Source organism: Accipiter gentilis, chromosome W, assembly GCF_929443795.1.
Source record: "Accipiter gentilis chromosome W, bAccGen1.1, whole genome shotgun sequence".
Taxonomy (NCBI): Eukaryota; Metazoa; Chordata; class Aves; order Accipitriformes; family Accipitridae; genus Astur; species Astur gentilis.
In genome coordinates this window covers 27,221,246-27,241,272 of record NC_064918.1, presented here as the reverse complement: position 1 = coordinate 27,241,272, position 20,027 = coordinate 27,221,246, and the positions used below count along the sequence as shown (strand labels likewise).

General features: G+C 44.9%; 2 protein-coding genes across 8 annotated transcripts in view; one reads left to right on the top strand and one right to left on the bottom strand.

Moving 5' to 3' along the window:
- Positions 1-20,027, bottom strand: part of LOC126035439 (probable global transcription activator SNF2L2) — a 247,371-nt gene that overhangs the window by 63,320 nt on the left and 164,024 nt on the right. For all 5 annotated transcript variants that reach the window (XM_049793996.1, XM_049793992.1, XM_049793993.1 and 2 more), the window contains one exon: positions 6,927-7,145. In XM_049793996.1, the coding sequence (XP_049649953.1) occupies positions 6,927-7,145 (219 nt within the window). The remainder of the gene's footprint in view (positions 1-6,926; positions 7,146-20,027) is intronic.
- LOC126035461 (uncharacterized) overlaps positions 1-20,027 on the top strand; it is a 280,978-nt gene that overhangs the window by 228,467 nt on the left and 32,484 nt on the right. Inside the window, exon 1 of one of the 3 annotated variants that reach the window (XM_049794074.1) lies at positions 17,185-17,354. The exons of the other annotated variants lie outside the window; for them this stretch is intronic. Within the exon in view, the coding sequence (XP_049650031.1) occupies positions 17,200-17,354 (155 nt within the window). The 5' untranslated portion in view covers positions 17,185-17,199. Of the gene's footprint in view, positions 1-17,184; positions 17,355-20,027 lie in introns of those variants that run through there. 3 annotated transcript variants of the gene reach the window in all.

Sequence of the window (20,027 nt, the reverse complement as noted above, 5' to 3'; positions counted from 1 at the left end):
CCCTGTGGTATGGAGGGCGATGGCTGCAATATAAATTTGGTGAAACCTGTCAGATTGACTATATCACACTCCCACAAACTCGCCAAGGCAAGCGCTATGTACTGACAATGGTGGAAGCAACCACCGGATGGCTGGAAACATATTCTGTACCCCATGCCACCACCCAGAACACTATCCTGGGCCTTGAGAAGCAGGTCTTGTGGCGACATGGCACCCCAGAAAGAATTGAGTCAGACAACGGGACTCATTTCCGCAACAACCTCATAGACACCTGGGCCAAAGAGCGCGGCATTGAGGGGGTGTATCATATCCCCTATCATGCACCAGCCTCTGGGAAAATCGAGCGATACAATGGACTGTTATAGACTACATTGAGAGCAATGAGGGGTGGAACCTTCAAACATTGGGATACACATTTAGCAAAAGCCACCTGGTTAGTCAACACCAGAGGATCTGCCAATTCAGGTGGCCCTGCCCAATCAGAACTTTTACATACTGTAGAAGGGGATAAAATCCCTGTAGTGCACATGAAAACTATGTTAGGGAAGACAGTCTGGGTTACTCCTGCCTCAGGCAAATGTAAACCCATTCCTGGGATTGCTTTTGCTCAAGGGCCTGGGTGCACTTGGTGGGTGATGCAAAAAGATGGAGAAGTCCGATGTGTGCCTCCAGGGGATTTGATTTTAGGTGAAAATTGCCAGAATTAAACTGTATTATATTAGTTGCTATATAACCCTGCTACTGTATGTTATCATTACTATAATTGATATATGCTATATCCATAGTACTATAGTAAGAATCACTTAGATCAAGCAAGAAAGAACTGTGATAAAACTGAGCAAAGCGCAGTAGTGATGGAACCAGAACTGACTCCAGCATGCAACAATCCAACGGTGCACACCATCCTCCTGCTGCGTCAAATGTTACCTGCTCATCACACCGCACTGAAGCCCAATCCTGCTCTGAGGACTTTGCACCATCCCTCCTGCCCAGACAGACTGGTATGACAGATGGAGCCCAGAGTCAGAAACTAAATGAACTCAACAAACGTTTTATGAACATAAGTCATGAACTAAAGGAATGATATCTCTGTGTGTGTATATACATATATATGTGTATATATATATATCTCATTGTTCATATGTCTCAAAGGGATGGAAAGGTGGTGATGATTAATCAGGATGTAACTAAAGGTATGGGAACTGAGCATGACGTCAATGGTATAGAATAAGGGGTGGATACTGTCATGGTTTCAGCTGGGATAGAGTTAACTGTCTTCCTAGTAGCTGGTACAGTGCTAGGTTTTGAGTTCAGCATGTGAAGAATGTTGATAACACTGATGTTTTCAGTTGTTGCTCAGTAGTGTTTAGACTAAAGTCAAGGATTTTTCAGCTTCTCATGCCCAGCCAGGGCACAAGAATTTGGCACAGGATACAGCCAGGGCACCTGACCCAAAGTGGCCAACGGTGTATTCCATACCATGTGATGTCCCATTTAGTATAGGAACTGGGAAGTGGGGGCAGGGAATCACCGCTCGGGGACTAGCTGGGTGTCGGTCGGCGGGTGGTGAGCTATTGCACTGCGCATCATTTGTACATTCCAATCCTTTTATTACTACTGTTGTCATTTCATTAGTGTTAGCATTATCATTATTAGTTTCTTCTTTTCTGTTTTATTAAACCGTTCTTATCTCAACCCAGGAGTTTTACTTTTTTCCCCGATTTTCTCCCCCATCCAGTGGGATGGGGCGGGAATGAGTGAGCAGCTGCGTTGTGCCTAGTTGCTGGCTGGGCTTAAACCATGACATGGGTTTTGTATTTAAGGCTTGAAAAGCCAATAGGTTAGCATGAGTAGTCATTGTAAAGGAATCTGCTGGCATGCCCTGTGCTAGCCTGTGCTGTGGATGTTATGACAGAGACAACATTCAAACCTGTCAGGATAAGATGTATGGGGTTTTTTTTACATAAGATAAAAGGCACTATGGTATAGGAGGGAGGAGGGACTTCTTCACGGATATGGGATCTGCACAGCGTGCCATGGGAAAATCTATCTGGGGTCCATCTGATGCTGCATGAAATTAGGGTTCCCAGCACCTGAAGGGTTGTAAGATTTACTTGCTATCTATATTCCTCTTTTTATTCTATATTATTAAAACATCTATTTTATTATGCTATTTGTTGTCAGGCCTTTCTTACTGAGATCCAGAAAGAACCTTGTGCCATCTCTCTCTTCCTGCCCTTGCCCTCCTGCCCCCCCACCCCACCCCACCTGGTGCACAACACCAGGGTCTAGCTCAGAAGGAGCAGGTAGCTGATCTGCAGTCAGAATTCTGGCTGCTGACCCATGCAAAACTCCTCAGAAATTAAAATTCAACTGAATCTCTCAAAGACAAATGCAGCTAAGGAGACAGCTGTGAGTTGGATAATGATATTATCAAACCAATAAGTTCATCAGAAACTTAAAGTTTCCTTCTGAGAAGCCTCATGTAAGTATAGCTTAAAGGTATCAGGACCTGGAGAAAGAAAAAAAAAGCCTAGAGATATACCCCTGCTGCTAGCGACCAACAGGTCTGTTTCTTCTACAGTGCTCTAAGAGTGGACAGTGGCATAATAAAACATGTTGGGTAGTAAAGGGAAAACTTCTATGAAATAAAGTGCCATCCTTAATTTTAAATGTATCAAATCTTGTGGGTACTTTTTAAAAAGCCTTAGCCATTTAAGTAGTTTATTTTAACAAAAAAAATTATTTGATTTAAAATTTCCATACGTGTATGATATTGTTACATTGCAAGTTGGAGTGGCAAAACCTCAGGGTAAAGCTGCTTATTGAGTCCCTCTGATAATTTTACACATTTAAAGATTCCCTTGAAAATGCTGTACATGATCATCATCTTTTTTTCTATGATCCCTGAGGTATGTCATTTAAAAAGAAAAAAACAACAGGAAAATTTAAATTGTTCAAAGAAAAGACAAGTGAGGGGTAAAAATGCAGAAAACAGATCTCCTTACTTTCCACGCAAAATAAATCTCATGAAAACACTCAGGAAAGTTTCACTTCATTCAAATTTTCATTGTCCACCTAATGGATAGGACCTTTTACTGTGAAGCTGCATGACTAGTACTACACTATAAATCTAATCCTCAGAATACAAGCATTCAAAAATATTAGTAACTCTTACATCAGCATTTGCTGTAACACTGTGAAGTATACAGACTTGCCACCTGAAAATGCAATTGAAAATATAATACGCAATACAGTTAGAAGTGACTGCTATGTAGTATGGAAACATCTGATCTAGCTTTAAACTAGCTAATTTCAGTACACAGTTTAACAGCAGAAGAGGAAGGAACTTGCAGTTTTCTTCAACAAGGTAACAAGCCATGTTGAAAAGGAGTAGCAGTACATACTGAATCCTGACTTTAGCAAGGCCTTTGACATTGTTTCACACAACATTATCACAAACAAACCAGGAAAACATGGACTACATAAAATTGCTATCAGGTGTGTAGCAAATAGCCAGAAAATTCTATTCAGAGCACTTTTGAAAACTCGGAGTAGTTCTGTCAAAATGGAAGGCTGTGGAAATAGGGGTCCCGTGCTATTCAATATCTTTTTTTTTTAATTACCTGGATTATGGAATGAAAAGTATGCCTATTAAATCTGCAAAGAACACCAAATTGACAGGGACCACAAGTATACCTGAAAACAAGAATAAAATTCAAAATGATTTTGATAAATTGGTGTAACAAGTGGAGAAAACATGGATAATTTACAACAAGAATATATGTAAAGTATTTCTATTAGGCAAGGAAAAATCAACTATTTTATTTATTACATGGCAAAGTTTTGGTAGCAGGGGGGGTCTGCAGTGGTGGCTGCTATGAGAAGAGACCAGTGGCTGCCCTCATGTTGGATGGAGCTGGTTCCAGCCAGCCCCAAGATGGATCCACCGCTGGCCAAAGCTTAACCAATCAGCAGCGCTGGTGGCACCTCTCTAATAACATATTTACAAAAGGGTAAAATATGCTGCACAGCAGCTGTGAGAGAGAGAAGTGAGAAAAATGTGAGAGAAACAACCCTGCAGACACCAAGGTCAGAGAATGATGGGGAGGAAGTGCTCCAGGTGTTGGAGCAGAGATCCCCTTGAAGCCTGTGGTGAAGACCATGGTGAAGCAGGTAGTCCCCTGTCGGGGAATGTAACGAATCTACGGAATTCCTGACAGTTCGAGAACAGCGCGACCTCGAGCAGCTTGTAGTATATCCTTGAAGAGTCTGGAAAGATCCGAGAAGACCGGTACAAAAACAAGATAGTGATAAGAAGAACCGTCCTAACGAACTCACCAATCATGAATTGTTAGTTACTAACCAAACCAATCATATACTAACACATACTCTAAAGAAGGGTATAAAAAGGTGTGTTAGAACAATAAAGTAGCCATTTTGTGTGATCTATTACTTGTCGTGTCCGTCTCTACCGCGACAGTCCCCCTGCAGCCCACAGAGGACCACATCAGAGCAGATATCCACACTACAGCCTGTGGAGGGGCCCACGCCTCAGCAGATGGATATGCCCTGAAGGAAGCTGCAGCCTGTGGAGATAGTCCCACGCAGGAGCAGGTTTTCTGGCAGGAGTTGTGCCCTGTGGATAGCACCCATGCTGGAGCAGTCTGTTCCTGAAGGACTGGAGCTCATGGGAGAGACCCACATTGAAGCAGTTCATGAAGGACTGTCTCCCGTGGGAGGGACCCCGCACTGGAGCAGGGGAAGAGCATGAGGAGGAAGGAGTGGCAGAGACAAAGCATTATGAACTGACCACAACCCCCATTCCCCATCCCTCTGTGCTTCTCAGAGTGGGGGGAGGAGATAGAAGAGTCAGTAATGAAGGACTAAAGTTGAGCCTGGGAAGAAGGGAAGGGTGGGGGGAAGGTGTTTTTACTTTTGTCTTTGTTTATTGCCATGCTACTCTATTATTAATTGGCAATAAATTAAATTCATTTTCCCCATGTTGAGTCTGTTTTGCCTGTGACGCTGATTGGTAAGTGATCTCCCTGTCCTTATCTTGACCCACAAGCTTTTCTATCTTATTTTCTCCCCCTGTCCTGTTGTGGAGGGGGAGTGAGAGAGTGGCTAGGTGGGCATTTGGCAGGCAGCCAAGGTCAACACACCACAACTGTACAAAAAAAATATGGAAAAATTGGATAGGGAGTAGTTTCATAGAAAGTGATTGAGGGTTTATACTGGATCATAAGTTGAACACAAGTCAGTGTCTGTACTGCTGAGAAAATAGAAAAACACTATACCATGATGTATAAACACCCTAGCAGTTATGTGAAAGAACTCTTCCCTTTTATTCAGGCAAGGCCGTACCTGGAGTATTGGTGTTTAGCTTTGAATAAAACTTAAAGTTGTTAATCACTTGGAGACAGTTTATGGAAGTTGAATGAAAATGATCAGAGGTCTAGAAAACAGGGCCTATGGGAAAAGATCATATGAGCAGGGATTGTTAACACAAAGAAAAAAAGACTAAGCAGGGTTATGATAACAGTCTTTTAAGACATAAAAAGATGTTGGGGGGAAAAAAGAAGTGAACAACCTGTTCTTCATGATCACAGTGAACATAACAAGAAGTAATGCACTTAAAAACCAGCAAGGAAATTCAGATTAGGTAAATTCAGGTATTAGGGAAAACTAAATCACAGCAATAGCTTCCCTTAGGGAGTTCTAAATTTTCCATCAGTGGAGACCTTTAGGCAAACATCTATAAGAAATGACATAGGAATAGTTGATCTTGCCTTGAGGTAGAAAGATGACTTCTTAAGGGCTATTATTTTTTGACAGAAAACAGCTTAACATTGAGTACAAAACCAACCTGAGAAGTAAAGTATGAAAGTCCAAGCTGAGCTTTTGCCATAGCCAGAGTATTTCAGTACTGAAGCTAACTAGTTTAAAATGAGCTTGAGCAGATCTACCCGATATACACTTTATTTTGGTGGGGTTTTCCCTAGCTTTTATGGTCCTAGCTGCACTGTGTATTAGTGTCAACCACATAAGCATGTGATTGTTCTACCATGGTAGAATACTACCTATCAAATCACAGAGACTAGTTCTGTACATGAAAAATCTTACTAATATGCTTTAGAAATAATAATTTAGTTAAAAATTATGAAATTTCCTGGTTTTGACAAGACTTTCTATAGATCAAACCTAATTTCTTTACCACCCCTGATATTAACATTCTGAAAAGCCATACACATTAGTGTTCATTATCTAATGCTTTTTGTAAGCATTTTTAAGCATTTTCATTATCTGCTTTTTTTTAAGCAGAGGAATGACAAGAAATCCTTAAGGGCAAAAAAATCATAGATTCAGTGAGAGTAAGTTTAGATTTTTTACTTTCAGGCATGGAAATCCTGCAACATGGTCCCCATCGAGTTTTTTGATCTCACTGGGATCAAGAAACACAGAGGCACTTGGAAATAAAAAAGCTTAAGAGAGAGACTTGCTTGAAAGTTTCCAAACCTTTAAAATTGATCAGTTTGGGTTTTTTCTTATACACTTGCAGCACAGAAAGCTGTAATGCACAATGATCATAGGTTTCCCATACTTTAAACTGAAAAGTCTCTTAATGATGACAATCTTAGTGTGTCAAAAAACATAAGTGAAATATTTCAATATCTATGGCCACAGAATAGTTGCAATAGAAAACAACTATAATCATGATTCTGCATCTAGTAATGAGTTAAGCTTCAGCAACATACCTTGAAACCTAAGTTATCTCATGAGCAGTTGTAAAAACGGAATAATAAGAATACATGGACCTTAGATATTACATGGTATTTTCACTTGTGCAACTTTGTATTCTTCAGTGAAAACATCCCCCCCCCCCCGCAAATAACAACTGTCAAAAAGAAAAAAGCAATGCGTACCCGTAGCCACTGTTTCTCTGTAAGAGCATCGCTATAGTCCACATCCCTGCGCTGACGGGACCCTCTTCCAAATATTTTCTCTTCCTCTTCCTCACATGTGAGCCTTTCAACTTCAGCATCATCCTTAATAATCCAAGATGGCAATTCATCCTCTTCCATCAAGCGGGGTTTGCGCTTGGGGTTTCTGGCATCTTCCCTACGACGATCCATGTCCATGCGCTGCAATGGCAGTTGGGAAAAGATACAACAATTTGAAGGGTCTTGATTAAATAAACCATGGGAATAGCTGGTTATTTACTTATGCTTGAAATTTTAAACCAACTCCTCTGGTGGCATTTTCTTCCTCCACCCCAATACTTATAAAATGCCACTATAAAAAGGAATATCCCCACATGAAAGTTGATCTTCAATCAAATTCATTATTACAAAGTAAATTTCACTGAAGTGAAGAATATTATAGTCTGGATGGGTGGACAACCAGATGTGTAAAAAAACCTGGCTGGATAATCTGGCACAAAGAGTAGTTGTTAATGGGTCGTACTCTACATGGAGACCAGTCACGACTGTAGTACCACGGGGGTATACCCTGGGACCTGTCCTATTTAGCATCTTTATAAATTATATGGAAGAAGTGACAGCCTGCTTGCTCATAATGTTTGCAGATGACACCAAATTGGAGGGGGGGGATTTTAAGTTGATATGCTTGAGGGCTTGTTAGACCACATCTACAATACTGTATCCAGATTTGGGTCCCCCAAAAAAGAAAAACTTTGATGAACTGGGGAGAGTTCAGCAGAGGGCCACCAAGATGGTCACAGGGCTGGAGCACATGCCCTGTGAAGAGAGGCTGAGGGGACTGAGCTTGTTCAGCCTGGAGAAGAGAAGACTTCGGGACACCTAATAGTAGCTTTCCAATACATATGAGGAAGTGGTACATGTTGGGAATATGAGAGACAACAGGCATAATTTGAAAGAAGAGAGGTTCAGACTGGATATGAGGAAAAGCATTTTCACCAGTGGAACAGATTACCCAGAGAGGTTGTGCAGTCTCCATCCTGGATAAAGCCCTGAGCAACCTGGTCTGATTTCATAGCTGACCTTGCTTTCAGTAGAAGGTAGGACTAGACACTTCATGAAGTCCCTTCCAACCTGAATTATCCTATGATCTGATTTCTAAATCCAGATGAAAACCAGCATGAAATACATGCAACCTTGACTATGCAGGTCCAACTAGATTCCAGAATCAATGATATTCCATATTTCATTACTTCATAATGGGGAAGTGACTGTATGGACTTCTATTTGCATAGCAGACTTTCGTATTCACCCTTTTAAACAATGTATTCATTCAAACTGGGCACACGTGGTTTAGTTTATTGACAAACCTGCCAACTGGCAAGAAATGAAGATCTGTAGTCAACCAAAGCCCAAATCAAAATACTTTTCTATTATTTAGTAACGAACTTTAATGAAATACAGAATGCCCAAAAATTACATTGTTTTTTTCACTGATTAATATGCTTGCATTTGAAAAGTACAGACTGAATAACTAAGGATATGTTAGCTGCTGTTTTTTGAAAGGAAAGAGCATAACAGACAAAATTAAAGACACTCCCAATTAAGCTGAGAAATGAGACAAATAACCATTTGCTTTTTCTCAAAAGATTCTATTCAAATCCCTTTTATCTCTGAGAAAACTCTAGTCTCATCTTCCCATGTTTTAGCAAAACATATATTTACAAAAGACATCCACCTTCTTTTATTTAAAATAACAAAGTAATTATATTCACAGTGTCCTCAGTGAGGGCAAGAACCTAGAAGTGAAGAAATTAATATGCTACAAATGCTTATATGTGAGCAAAGAATGCATGCTTTGGTAAAATTAGGGCCTAAAACTCAATTTCAAAAAGCACACAATACTGCTGACCTTTGAAAAGTTATCTTATTCTTTCTAAATTGCAACTATAACTCTCCCTATATTAAAAAAACACTCAAACCCACTGACTTTTAACTCAAATGCCATGTAGCGGGTCTGGCTGGCATGGAGTTAATTTTCCTCATAGCCACCCACATGGTGCTGTATTTTGGATTTGTGACTAAAACAGTGTTAATAACACACCAGTGTTTTCACTATTGCTGAACAGTGTTTGTACAGCATCAAGGCCTTCTCTGTTTCTCACTCTGCTCCCCACAGGGGGTAGGCTGCAAGAAGTTGGGAAGGGACACAGCCGGGACAGCTGACCTGACCTGACCAAAGAGATATTCCATACCAAATAATGTCATGCTCAGGAATAAAAATGGAGGGAAGGATGTTTTGGGGTAGGTAGCCATTGCTCAGGAACTGGCTGGGCATCGGTCTACTTGTGGGAGGTGGTGAGTGATTGCCTTTGTATCACTTGTTTGGTTTGTGGGTTTTTTCCTTCCTCTTTCCTTTGTTTATTAAACTGTCTTTATCTCAACCCATGAGGGTTTTTTTTTTTCACTTTTGCCGTTCTGATTCTCTCCCCCATTCTACTGCGGGGGGGGGGGGGGGGGGGGGGAGTGAGCAAGTGACTGAATGGGATTTACCTGCCAGCCGGGGTCAAGCCACCACAGTCCTTTCTGGAGCCCAACATGGGGCTTGATGGGTTTGAGATAATAACAGATTTGATCAGAGTGTGCTAGACTGAACTAGCCGTTACACCTGTTTAGCTGAGTTGTTACTTGGTAGGCTATTACTTGTTGTTGCTGGTCATGTGTGATGGGTTGACCCTGGCTGGATGCCAGGTGCCCACAAAAGCCGCTCTATCACTCCCCCATCCTCAGCTGGACAGGGGAGAGAAAAATATAACAAAAAGCTTGCAGGTCGAGATAAGGACAGGAGAGATCATTCACTAATTACCGTCACGGGCAAAACAGACTCAGCTTGGGGAAAATTAACTCAATTTATTACAAATCAACCAGAGTAAGGTAATGAGAAATAAAGTCAAATCTCAGAACACCTTCCCTCCACCCCTCCCTTCTTCCCGGGCACAACTTCACTCCCGGATTTCTTCACCAAGCCCCCCCAGTGGCACAAGGGGGATGGGGATGGGGTTTACGGTCATCACACATTATTTTCTGCCACTAATCCTCCTCAGGGGGAGGGCTCATCACACTCTTCCCCTGCTCCAGCATGGGGTCCCACTCACGGGAGACAGGCCTCCACGAACTTCTCCAACGTGGGCCATTCCCACAAACTGCTCCAGCATGGGTCCTTTCCACGGTGTGCAGTCCTTCAGGAGCACACTGCTCCAGCGTGGGTCCCCCACGGGGTCACAAGTCCTGCCAGAAAACCTGCTCCGTGGGCTCCTCTCTGCACAGGGCCACAGGTCCTGCCAAGAGCCTGCTCCAGTGTGGGCTTCCCACGGGGTCACAGCCTCCTTCGGGAACCCACCTGCTCCGTCGTGGGGTCCTCCACGGGCTACAGGTGGATATCTGCTCCACCATGGACCTCCATGGACTGCAGGGGGACAGCCTGCCTCACCATGGTCTTCCCCACGGGCTGCAAGGGAATCTCTGCTCCGGCGCCTGGAGCATCTCCTCCTCCCCCTCCTTCTTCACTGACCTTGGTGTCTGCAGGCTTGTTTCTCTTACATGTTCTCACTGTCTCTCCGGCTGCCGTTTCTGTCCCTCCCAGCAACTTTTTTCCTTCTTAAAAATGTTATCACAGAGGCATTACCACTATTGCTGATTGGCTTGGCCTTGGCCAGCGGTGGGTCCATCTTAGAGCTGGCTGGTATTAGCTCTGTCAGACACAGGGGAAGCTTCCAGCAGCTTCTTACAGAAGCCACCCCTGTAACCCCCCCACTACCAAAACCTTGCCATGCAAAGCCAATACACTCTGGATGCTAATTTATTTCCCTCCCTGCTCTGGTGCTTCATCTCTTTCCTGCTCTACAACAAACTCCAAGAATTGTTAATGACTGTTTTCAATTGTTGCTGTTTGCTGTCTTGTTTATCACTTGGTTTTGTTTTGCCTGGGAGAGATATGAGCACTGGCCTTGAGCCTAATCTGGTATTTGGGCTGCTGTCCCAGTACTCCAAGAACAATCTCGTGGAGAAAATTAGCAATTACACTTTTCCCCTTTTCTCCTCTGAGACATGCTTTGTGGAGAGAGGGAAGAACGGCACCTACTCCTTCCTCTCCTCCAGGATAGGTCTTTCCAGGCTTCTTGTAACGGTCTTTCAGTTTCTTGACTATCCTTATGCAATCAGACTGTTTGCACTGGTGTGTGTCATGAGCCTGGTATTCATTTTGATTAATGTTCATAAGGTTAAACAACTAATTGGGAATGCCACACAGGAACATGTCCTGAAGCTGTTGATCCCTGGGTGTTAGGGTGTATGGGAGGATTTGGGTAAGTTCACAGGGCCATTATCACCTCTGTTAGCCTGGGATTTTACACCTATACAGGCATGTAATGCCATTGAATTGGTATAGCATTTGAAAGAGAGAAGCCTTGCCTGCCCCAATGAAACACAGGGAACTCTAATGTTGTGTTGGGGCCTGGCCCATGCCTATTGATGGATAGGCCTCATGCCCTCAGTAGAGCAAGAAGGTCTCTTGCTCTGAGGGCACACAAATGGACACTGAGAGGGTTACTCATGCTGAGGTCACATGAACAGACACTGTGGCTAAACCAGATACCCAATCCTCAACTTTCATAGTTGCTCCTGTAGTCAAGAAGAAACAATAGAAGCAGAGGTTGACCCAGTTAGTAAGAGAGGAAAAAGCTCCTCCTAAGAGGGAGCAGGAAGAAGAATCAGAAAAGGCAGCCTGTTCTGCAGCAGGACACCCACAAGAAGAAGAGACAGAATTCATAAAAGAGGTGGAAAATATGCAGTCCCTATCCCTGAGTGAGCTGCAAGATATGTGGCAAGATTACAGAGGTCAGCAAGGTGAGTGAATTTCTACCTGGTTGCTCTGATGCTGGGATAGGGGAGTCAACGGTCTAGAACTAGACAGTAGGGAAGACCAGCAGCTGTGATCCCTCGCTAGGGACCATGGAATCAACAAAGGGATCAGAAGAAGGACAGCCATCTGCAGGCTCTGGAGGCAGCTCCTATCAAGCATGAAGACAAGGTATCCCCCTCAAGGAACATCTCGTAAACTACCGAGACAAGTGGACTAATGCAGAGGAAGGTATTCAGTATTAGAGGGAATGAGCACTGGTGGTGGTCTACAGCAACCTGGATAACAACCAGGCCTCTAAAGATCCAGATGATGTCTAGTGCACATGGCCTATGTGGCAGAAGTTTGTACAGAATACACCGACATCCTATGACAATGCTCTGGTGATCATGGACTGGGCAGACATTGAGGCACCAATTGTGGATAGACTGCCCTGCCAGCTCCAGCAATTCGAAGAGAATTTCTCTTTCCCCCTCCCCTCTACGCGACAGGCCTGTATCTCAGCTGTAGAAAGGCTGTCCGACCAGTTCCAGTGACTCGAAGAGAATATGGAGAATATATCCTCTTCCTTTCCCCTACAGGCTAGTGCCTCAGCTATCAAGTGCCGTATGGAGTTGGTCTTTCTCTGCTCAAAGGAAAGGGATCTTTGGGCACACACCATTTGCCACCCTGTGGTTCTATCTGTGAGACTATGGGGAGGATATGAGGAAGTGGGAAGGTGCACCTACCTTGGACCTGAAACTGCAGGGAAAAACAGCAGCTAAAAAGGGTCCATCCAGGAAGATTACTGCTCCAGTTGCTGTCGAGCAATTCCCCAGACGCACTAGAAGGGCTGAGGATGCCTCTCTTCCTTCTGATACTGACTCAATGAACATATGTCTGTGTGGCTTTGAACGCTACTCCTGGTACCATGATATAGGGACTTGCAGTTTGCAATTACAGGAGTCAGGTAATACATGCTCTGAAAAGGAATAGGGGGGCCCTGCCTCCAGCCAGGCAGAGGAAAGGGACAACCAGGTTTGCCGATCTGTATAGATTCAAAGGCCTGGCTCGTCGGACCCATGGGAGTATGAGGCTTTGGTGGATATTGGTGCAGAGTGTACCCTAATGCCATGAGGGTATGTCCTGGGTTCAGCTGGGATAGAGTGAATTTTCACAGGAACTTGGGAGGGGGCACAGCCGGGACAGCTGACCTGAACTAGCCAAGGAGCTATTCCATGCCATATGACATCATGCTTAGTATATAAATGGGGAGCGGGCTGGGGGGAGCCCTCTCGGCTTTCGGTAGGGGAAGTGGCAGAGCGTCGGGTTCCGGGTGGTGAGCAGTTGCACTGTGCATCACTTGTTTTGTGTATTCTTTTATTAGTACTGTTGTTGTTATTGTAACTTCTCTTTTTGTGTTGTCCCAGTAAACTGCCCTTATCTGAACCCTCGAGGTTCCAGGGTTTTTTTTCTCTTTTCTCCTTTCTGATTCTCCTCCCTATCCCACCGGAGGGGGGCGGGAGGAGTGAGCGAGCAGCTGCGTGGTCCTTTGTTACTGGCTGGGCTGAAACCACGACAGTCCTTTTTGGCGCCCAACGTGGGGCACGAAGGGTTGAGATAACGACAGATCTGGCCAGAGCGTGTTGAAACAAATTTATCATACGCATTTCTTATATTAGATAAATAGATGCTAGTAACAATCTTGTTTCATTTGTTTACATGGTGGAGTTTTGTAAGTTCTTATATGCTCTATGTATTGCCTGTAGTTATGTTTATCACCTCTGGGAGATGGATCAGGATTATCATTTTGCTATACTGGGCAATGTCGAATTGGGAAATGATTACATCACTGGTCATGAGGTTAAGCTGGTATCTGTATGAGGCAGTGATATCATTTCCATACTTCGGGCGCCTACTATCGGATTTTATTAGTAATTGCACCCAATCCATGGGTCAGGGAGGGATACTTCCCCCCCCCCCCCCTCCCCCGCCCTGTCCGTTAACCTCCCTTCTCTCCTTCTGGCTAATTACAACAGCTTTTGAGAATTTTGAATATCCTTGGGATGCGCAAGCCAGTGTGCTGTTAGTGCTATGCCTCCTGACTATGTTTCAGGTCTTGTTTAGGGCTACAAAAAGGCTCTTTAAGAGGACCACCCAGAGATCTGCCCCAAAGCTGGATATTCATGGGTGGCACGGCATGTGGGAGGATATGGGCAGGTATCTAGAGAATTTCTCACCCCCAGTGGCTTGGAAGTTCACTCCCGAACAACTACAGAACCCTCATGAAGTGGTAGAATATTTGAAAGAAACATGCTGTGGCTATCCCAGAGACACACAACTCACTAGACTGTGCTGGACCCTGGCCAGTATCTACCAAACACTGCTTGATATTAGGCAGCACCCTCAGGGGGAAGAGAGAGAAAACAGAGCAACAGGCACCATGGCTACCCCAACCCTGGCGACAGTCACCGTGGCTACCCCAACCCTGGTTGACAGGTATTGCAGCTAAACCAGAGAACCAACCTGCACCAGTATCAGTTGCCCCTGTACAAAAAAAGAAACACAAGAAGAAATCAGTTCACTTAGTGAGGGATGAAAGTGAACCAGGATCATCACGAGAACAGGAGGAAGAGGCAGAACCTGAAATAATTACCCGATCTCTATCCCTGAGTTGCATGACATGCAAAAAGATTTTAGCCGCCACCCAGGTGAGCACATTGTTACCTGGCTGCTCCGATGCTGGGATAATGGAGCCAGTAGTTTGGAATTAGAGGGTAAGGAAGCCAAGCAGTTGGGATCTCTGTCTAGGGAAGGGGGCATTGACAAGGCAATTGGGAGAAAAACACAAGTCCTCAGCCTCTGGAGGCAACTTCTGTCAGGTGTGAAGGAAAGATACCCCTTCAAGGATGAAGTTACGTGTCACCAAGGCAAGTGGACCACCATGGAGAGAGGTATCCAGTACCTCAGAGAATTAGCTGTGCTGGAGGTGATTTACAATGATCCAGAAAATGCGCAGTCACCCACAGATCCAGGTGAAGTCCAATGCACACAACCGATGTGGCAGAAGTTTCTACGAATTGCACCACCAACCTATGCCAATTCATTGGCAGTAATGTCCTGGAAAGAAGGCAATGGAAAACGGTGGATGAACTGGCTGTCCAACTCCAGCAATACGAAGGAAGTCTCTCTTCCTCCCTACGGGCCTGTGTCTCAGCTGTAGAGGAATTGTCATGGGAGATCCAGCAATTCAAAGTGGATCTGTCCTTCTCCCCATCTGTACAGGCCTGCATCGCAGCTATTAGGAGTAAACATTCCACTGCCCAAGAGAGAGGAGATAAAGGTACACACGATGGGCTAACCTGTGGTTTTACCTGTGTGACCATGGAGAGGACATGAGGAAGTGGGATGAAGAATCTACCTCAATCCTAGATGCACAGGTACGGGAGTCGCGAGAAAAAGCAACCAGAAAAGAGGATTCTTCTTGGAAAACTGCTGCTCCAATTTCCCGAGAGAAGCCCCAAAGATGGAGTAGAAGGGTTGATCTCATTTCTGATCCTCTTGAAGGAACTTCTGATTAACATTCGTGAAAAGTAAGTAATGGATACTCTGACCAGGATTAGAGGGGCCCTGCCTCCAGCCAGGTGGAGGAAAGGGACAAATGAGTCTACTGGACAGTGTGGATTCAATGGCCAGGCACATCAGACCCACAGGAGTACAAGGCTCTAGTAGACACTGGTGCACTATGTACCCTAATGCCATCAAGCTATAAAGGCGGAAGAACCCATCTGTATCTCTGGTGTGACAGGGGGATCCCAAGAATTAACTGTATTGGAGGCTGAAGAAAGCCTAACTGGGAATGAATGGCAGAAACACCCCATTGTGACTGGTCCAGAGGCCCCGTGCATCCTTGGCATAGACTGCCTCAGGAAAGGGTATTTTAAGGACCCAAAGGGGTATCGATGGGCTTTTGGTATAGCTGCCTTGGAGACGGAGGGCACTGAACAGCTGCCTACCCTGTCTGGTCTCTCTCAAGACCCTTCGATTGTGGGGTTGCTGAGGGTTGAAGAACAACTGCCAGTTGCTACCACGACGGTGCACCGGCAGCAATATCGCACCAACCGAGACTCCTTGATTCCCATCCATAAGCTTATTAGCTGATTGGAGAGCCAAGGAGTGATCAGCAAAACTCGCTCACCCTTTAATAGTCCCATATGGCCAATGCAGAAATCTAATGGGGAGTGGAGACTAACAGTACACTATCCTGGCCTGAATGAAGTCACGCCACTGCTGAGTGCTGCTGTGCCAGATATGTTAGAACTTCAATACAAACTGGAATCAAAGGCAGCCAAGTGGTATGCCACAACTGACATTGCTAATGCGTTTTTCTCCATTCCTTTGTCAGTGGAGTGCAGGCCACAGTTTGCCTTTACTTGGAGGGGCATCCAGTGCACTTGGAATTGACTGCCCCAGGGGTGGAAACAGCCCCACCATCTGCCATGGACTAATCCGGACTGCACTGGAAAAAGGTGAAGCTCCAGAAGACCTGCAATACATTGATGACTTCATCGTCTGGGGCAACACGGCAGAAGAAGTCTTTGAGAAAGGGAAGTAAATAATCCAAATCCTTCTGAAAGCTGGTTTTGCCATAAAAGAAAGTAAGGTCAAGGGACCTGCACAGGAGATCCAGTTTTTGGGAATAAAATGGCAAGATGGGCGTCATCAGATCCCCATGGACGTGATCAACAAAATAGCATCTATGTCTCCACCGACTAATAAAATGGAAACACAGTCCTTCTTAGGTATCATGGGTTTTTGGAGAATGCATGTTCCAAGTTACAGTCTGATTGTAAGCCCTCTCTATCAAGTGACCCAGAAGAAGAATGATTTGAAATGGGGCCCTCAGCAACAATCAAGCCTTTGAACAAATTAAACGGGAGATTGTTCATGCAGTAGCCCTTGGACCAGTCTGGGCAGGACAAGATGTTAAAAATGTGCTCTATACTGCAGCCGGAGGGAACGGCCCTACCTGGAAGCCTCTGGCAGAAAGCACCTGGGGAGTCCCGAGGCCGACCCCTGGGGTTTTAGAGTCGAGGATATCGAGGATCCGAGGCTCGCTATACTCCAACGGAAAAAGAGATATTGGCAGCATATGAAGGATTTCGAGCTGCCTCAGAAGTGGTTGGTACTGAAGCACAGCTCCTCTTAGCACCCCGACTGCCAGTGCTGGGCTGGATGTTCAAAGGGAGGGTCTCCTCTACACATCATGCAACTGATGCCACATGGAGTAAGTGGATCGCACTGATCACATAACGAGCTCGCATAGGAAACCCCAGTCTCCCAGGAATTTTGGAAGTGATCATGGACTGGCCAGAAGGCAAGGATTTTGGAATGTCTCCAGAGGAGGAGGTGACACGTGCTGAAGAGGCCCCGCTGTATAATAAACTGCCAGAAAATGAGAGGCAATATGCCCTGTTCACTGATGGGTCCTGTTACATTGTGGGAAAGCATCGAAGGTAGAAGGCTGCTGTATGGAGTCCTACAGGACAAGTTGCAGAAACTGCTAAAGGATAAGGTGAATCAAATAAATTTGCAGAAGTGAGAGCTGTCCAGCTAGCGTTAGACATTGCTGAAAGAGAGAAGTGGCCAGTGCTCGCTCTCTATCCTGACTCATGGATGGTGGCAAATGCCCTGTGGGGGTTGTTACAGCAATGGAAGCAGAGCAACTGGCAGCGCAGAGGTAAACCCATCTGGGCTGCCACACTGTGGCAAGATATTGCTATTCGGCTAGAGAATCTGGTTGTAAAAGTACATCACGTAGATGCTTACGTACCCAAGAGTTGGGCCACTGAAGAACATCAAAACAACCAGCAGGCATATCAGGCCGCCAAGACTGAAGTTTCGCAGGTGGATCTGGACTGGCAACATAAGGGTGAGCTCTTTATTGCTCGGTGGGCCCATGATACCTCAGGCCATCAGGGAAGACATGCAACATATAGATGGGCTCGCGATCGAGGGGTGGACTTTACCATGGACACTATCGCACAGGTTGTCCATGAATGTGAAACATGTGCTGCAATTAAGCAAGCCAAGCAGCTAAAACCCCTGTGGTATGGAGGGCGATGGCTGAAATATAAATATGGGGAGGCCTGGCAGGTTGACTATATCACACTCCCACGAACTCGCCAAGGCAAGTGCTATGTGCTGACAATGGTGGAACCAACCACTGGATGGCTGGAAACATATCCTGTGTCCACGCCACTGCCCAGAACACTATCCTGGGCCTTGAAGAGAAAATTTTATGGCAACACAGCACCCCAGAAAGTATCGAGTTAGACAACGGGACTCATTTCCAAAACAACCTCATAGACACCTGGGCCAAAGAGCATGGCATTGAGTGGGTGTATCATATCCCCTATCATGCACCAGCCTCTGGGAAAATTGAACGATACAATGGACTGCTGAAAACTACATTGAGAGCAACGGGGGGTGGAACCTTCAAACATTGGGATACACATTTAACAAAAGCCACCTGGTTAGTTAATACTAGAGGATCTGCCAATCGAGGTGGCCCTGCCCAATCAGAACTTTTCCGTACTGTAGAAGGGGATAAAGTCCCTGTAGTGCACATGAAAACTATGTTAGGGAAGACAGTCTGGGTTACTCCTGCCTCAGGCAAAAGTAAACCCATTCCTGGGATTGATTTTGCTCAAGGGCCTGGGTCCACTTGGTGGGTGATGCAAAAAGATGGAGAAGTCCGATGTGTGTCTTAAGGGGATTTGATTTTAGGTGAGAATAGCCAAAATTAAACTGTATGATATTAGTTGCTATGTAACCCTGCTACTGTATGTTATCATTACTATGATTGTTATATGCTATATCCATAGTACTACAGTAAGAATCGCTTAGATCAAGCAAGAATGAACTGTGATAAAACTGAGCAAAGCGCAGTAGTGATGGAACCAGAACTGACTCCAGCATGCAACAATCCAACAGTGGACACCATCCTCCTGCTGCGTCCAATGTCACCTGATCATCACACAGCACTGAAGCCCAGTCCTGCTCTACCGACTGAGAGGATTTTGCACCATCCCTCCTGCCCAGACAGACTGGTATGACAGCTGGAGCCCAGAGTCGGGCACTAAATGAACTCAACGAACATTTTATGAACACGACCTGTGGACACATATTTAGCTAACGGTCACAAGAGCATTCCAGATGCTTTTAGAAGGCCTTGAACAGAATAAAGAAGAAGACAAAAGAAGAAAGATGCCAATTAGAAGAACACAGGTGCGCATTCCACGATAAAGGGAACTTGGCACAAAGAACCTCAATTCGGCAGTTTATCTTGACCAATTAGACGGAGACAAGTTTCGCATGTTTTAGTTGATATAACCAATTATGTCCTGTGTTTATGTGCGTGTACAGTGTCGATATAACCAATCATATTTTATGCTTGTGCACGTGTACAGTGACTTTGCAGAATATGTGACTATAAGTATGTGTGTGTTTTAGCAATAAAGGGTCATCTGTCGTCTGCTTTCAAGATTACAGGCGTCCGTCTACTTCAATCTCCTCAAATGGTGACCCCGACATGATTGCGGGCCGAGAAAACGCTGGAATTGCTGGAGGTGCGTCCGGAGGAGACTCTAGCCGAACTATCGTCTAGCCAGCTGGACTGAGCTGACAACATTCTCCCGGGAGATCAATCACCCTGCTCATTTGGAAGTAAGGTGAGCGGCTAGAAGGATTAAAATGGGTGCCCAGATGTCCGTGGAAGAAGGGGCAATTGTACGAATGCTTTCACATATCCTCTCCGTGAGAGGGGTTAAGTATGATTCCAATACTTTACGTATGATGCTGAAGTGGCTTAAGGACCATGGTGCCCCCACTTTGAATGTAGAAGTCTTTGAAGTTAAAAATTGGGAAGAAATGGGAAAAGTAATTTGGGACTTTGTATTGCGTGGGGACGTGAAGGCTCAGAAAATGTCCGCTACGTGGAGATTGGTGCTGGAAACGTTGAAAGCCCTTAATGCAGAAAAGGAGGTGGCTGCCGCTGCAAAAATTTAAATTGAAGATACCCCGGAAAAAAAGAAAAGTGTGTGTGGCGAGGTGGTAAATAATTCGGACAGTGATGAGGAATTAAACACCGAGGGAGATGTCATTAATGGAGGCAACAATCAACCTTT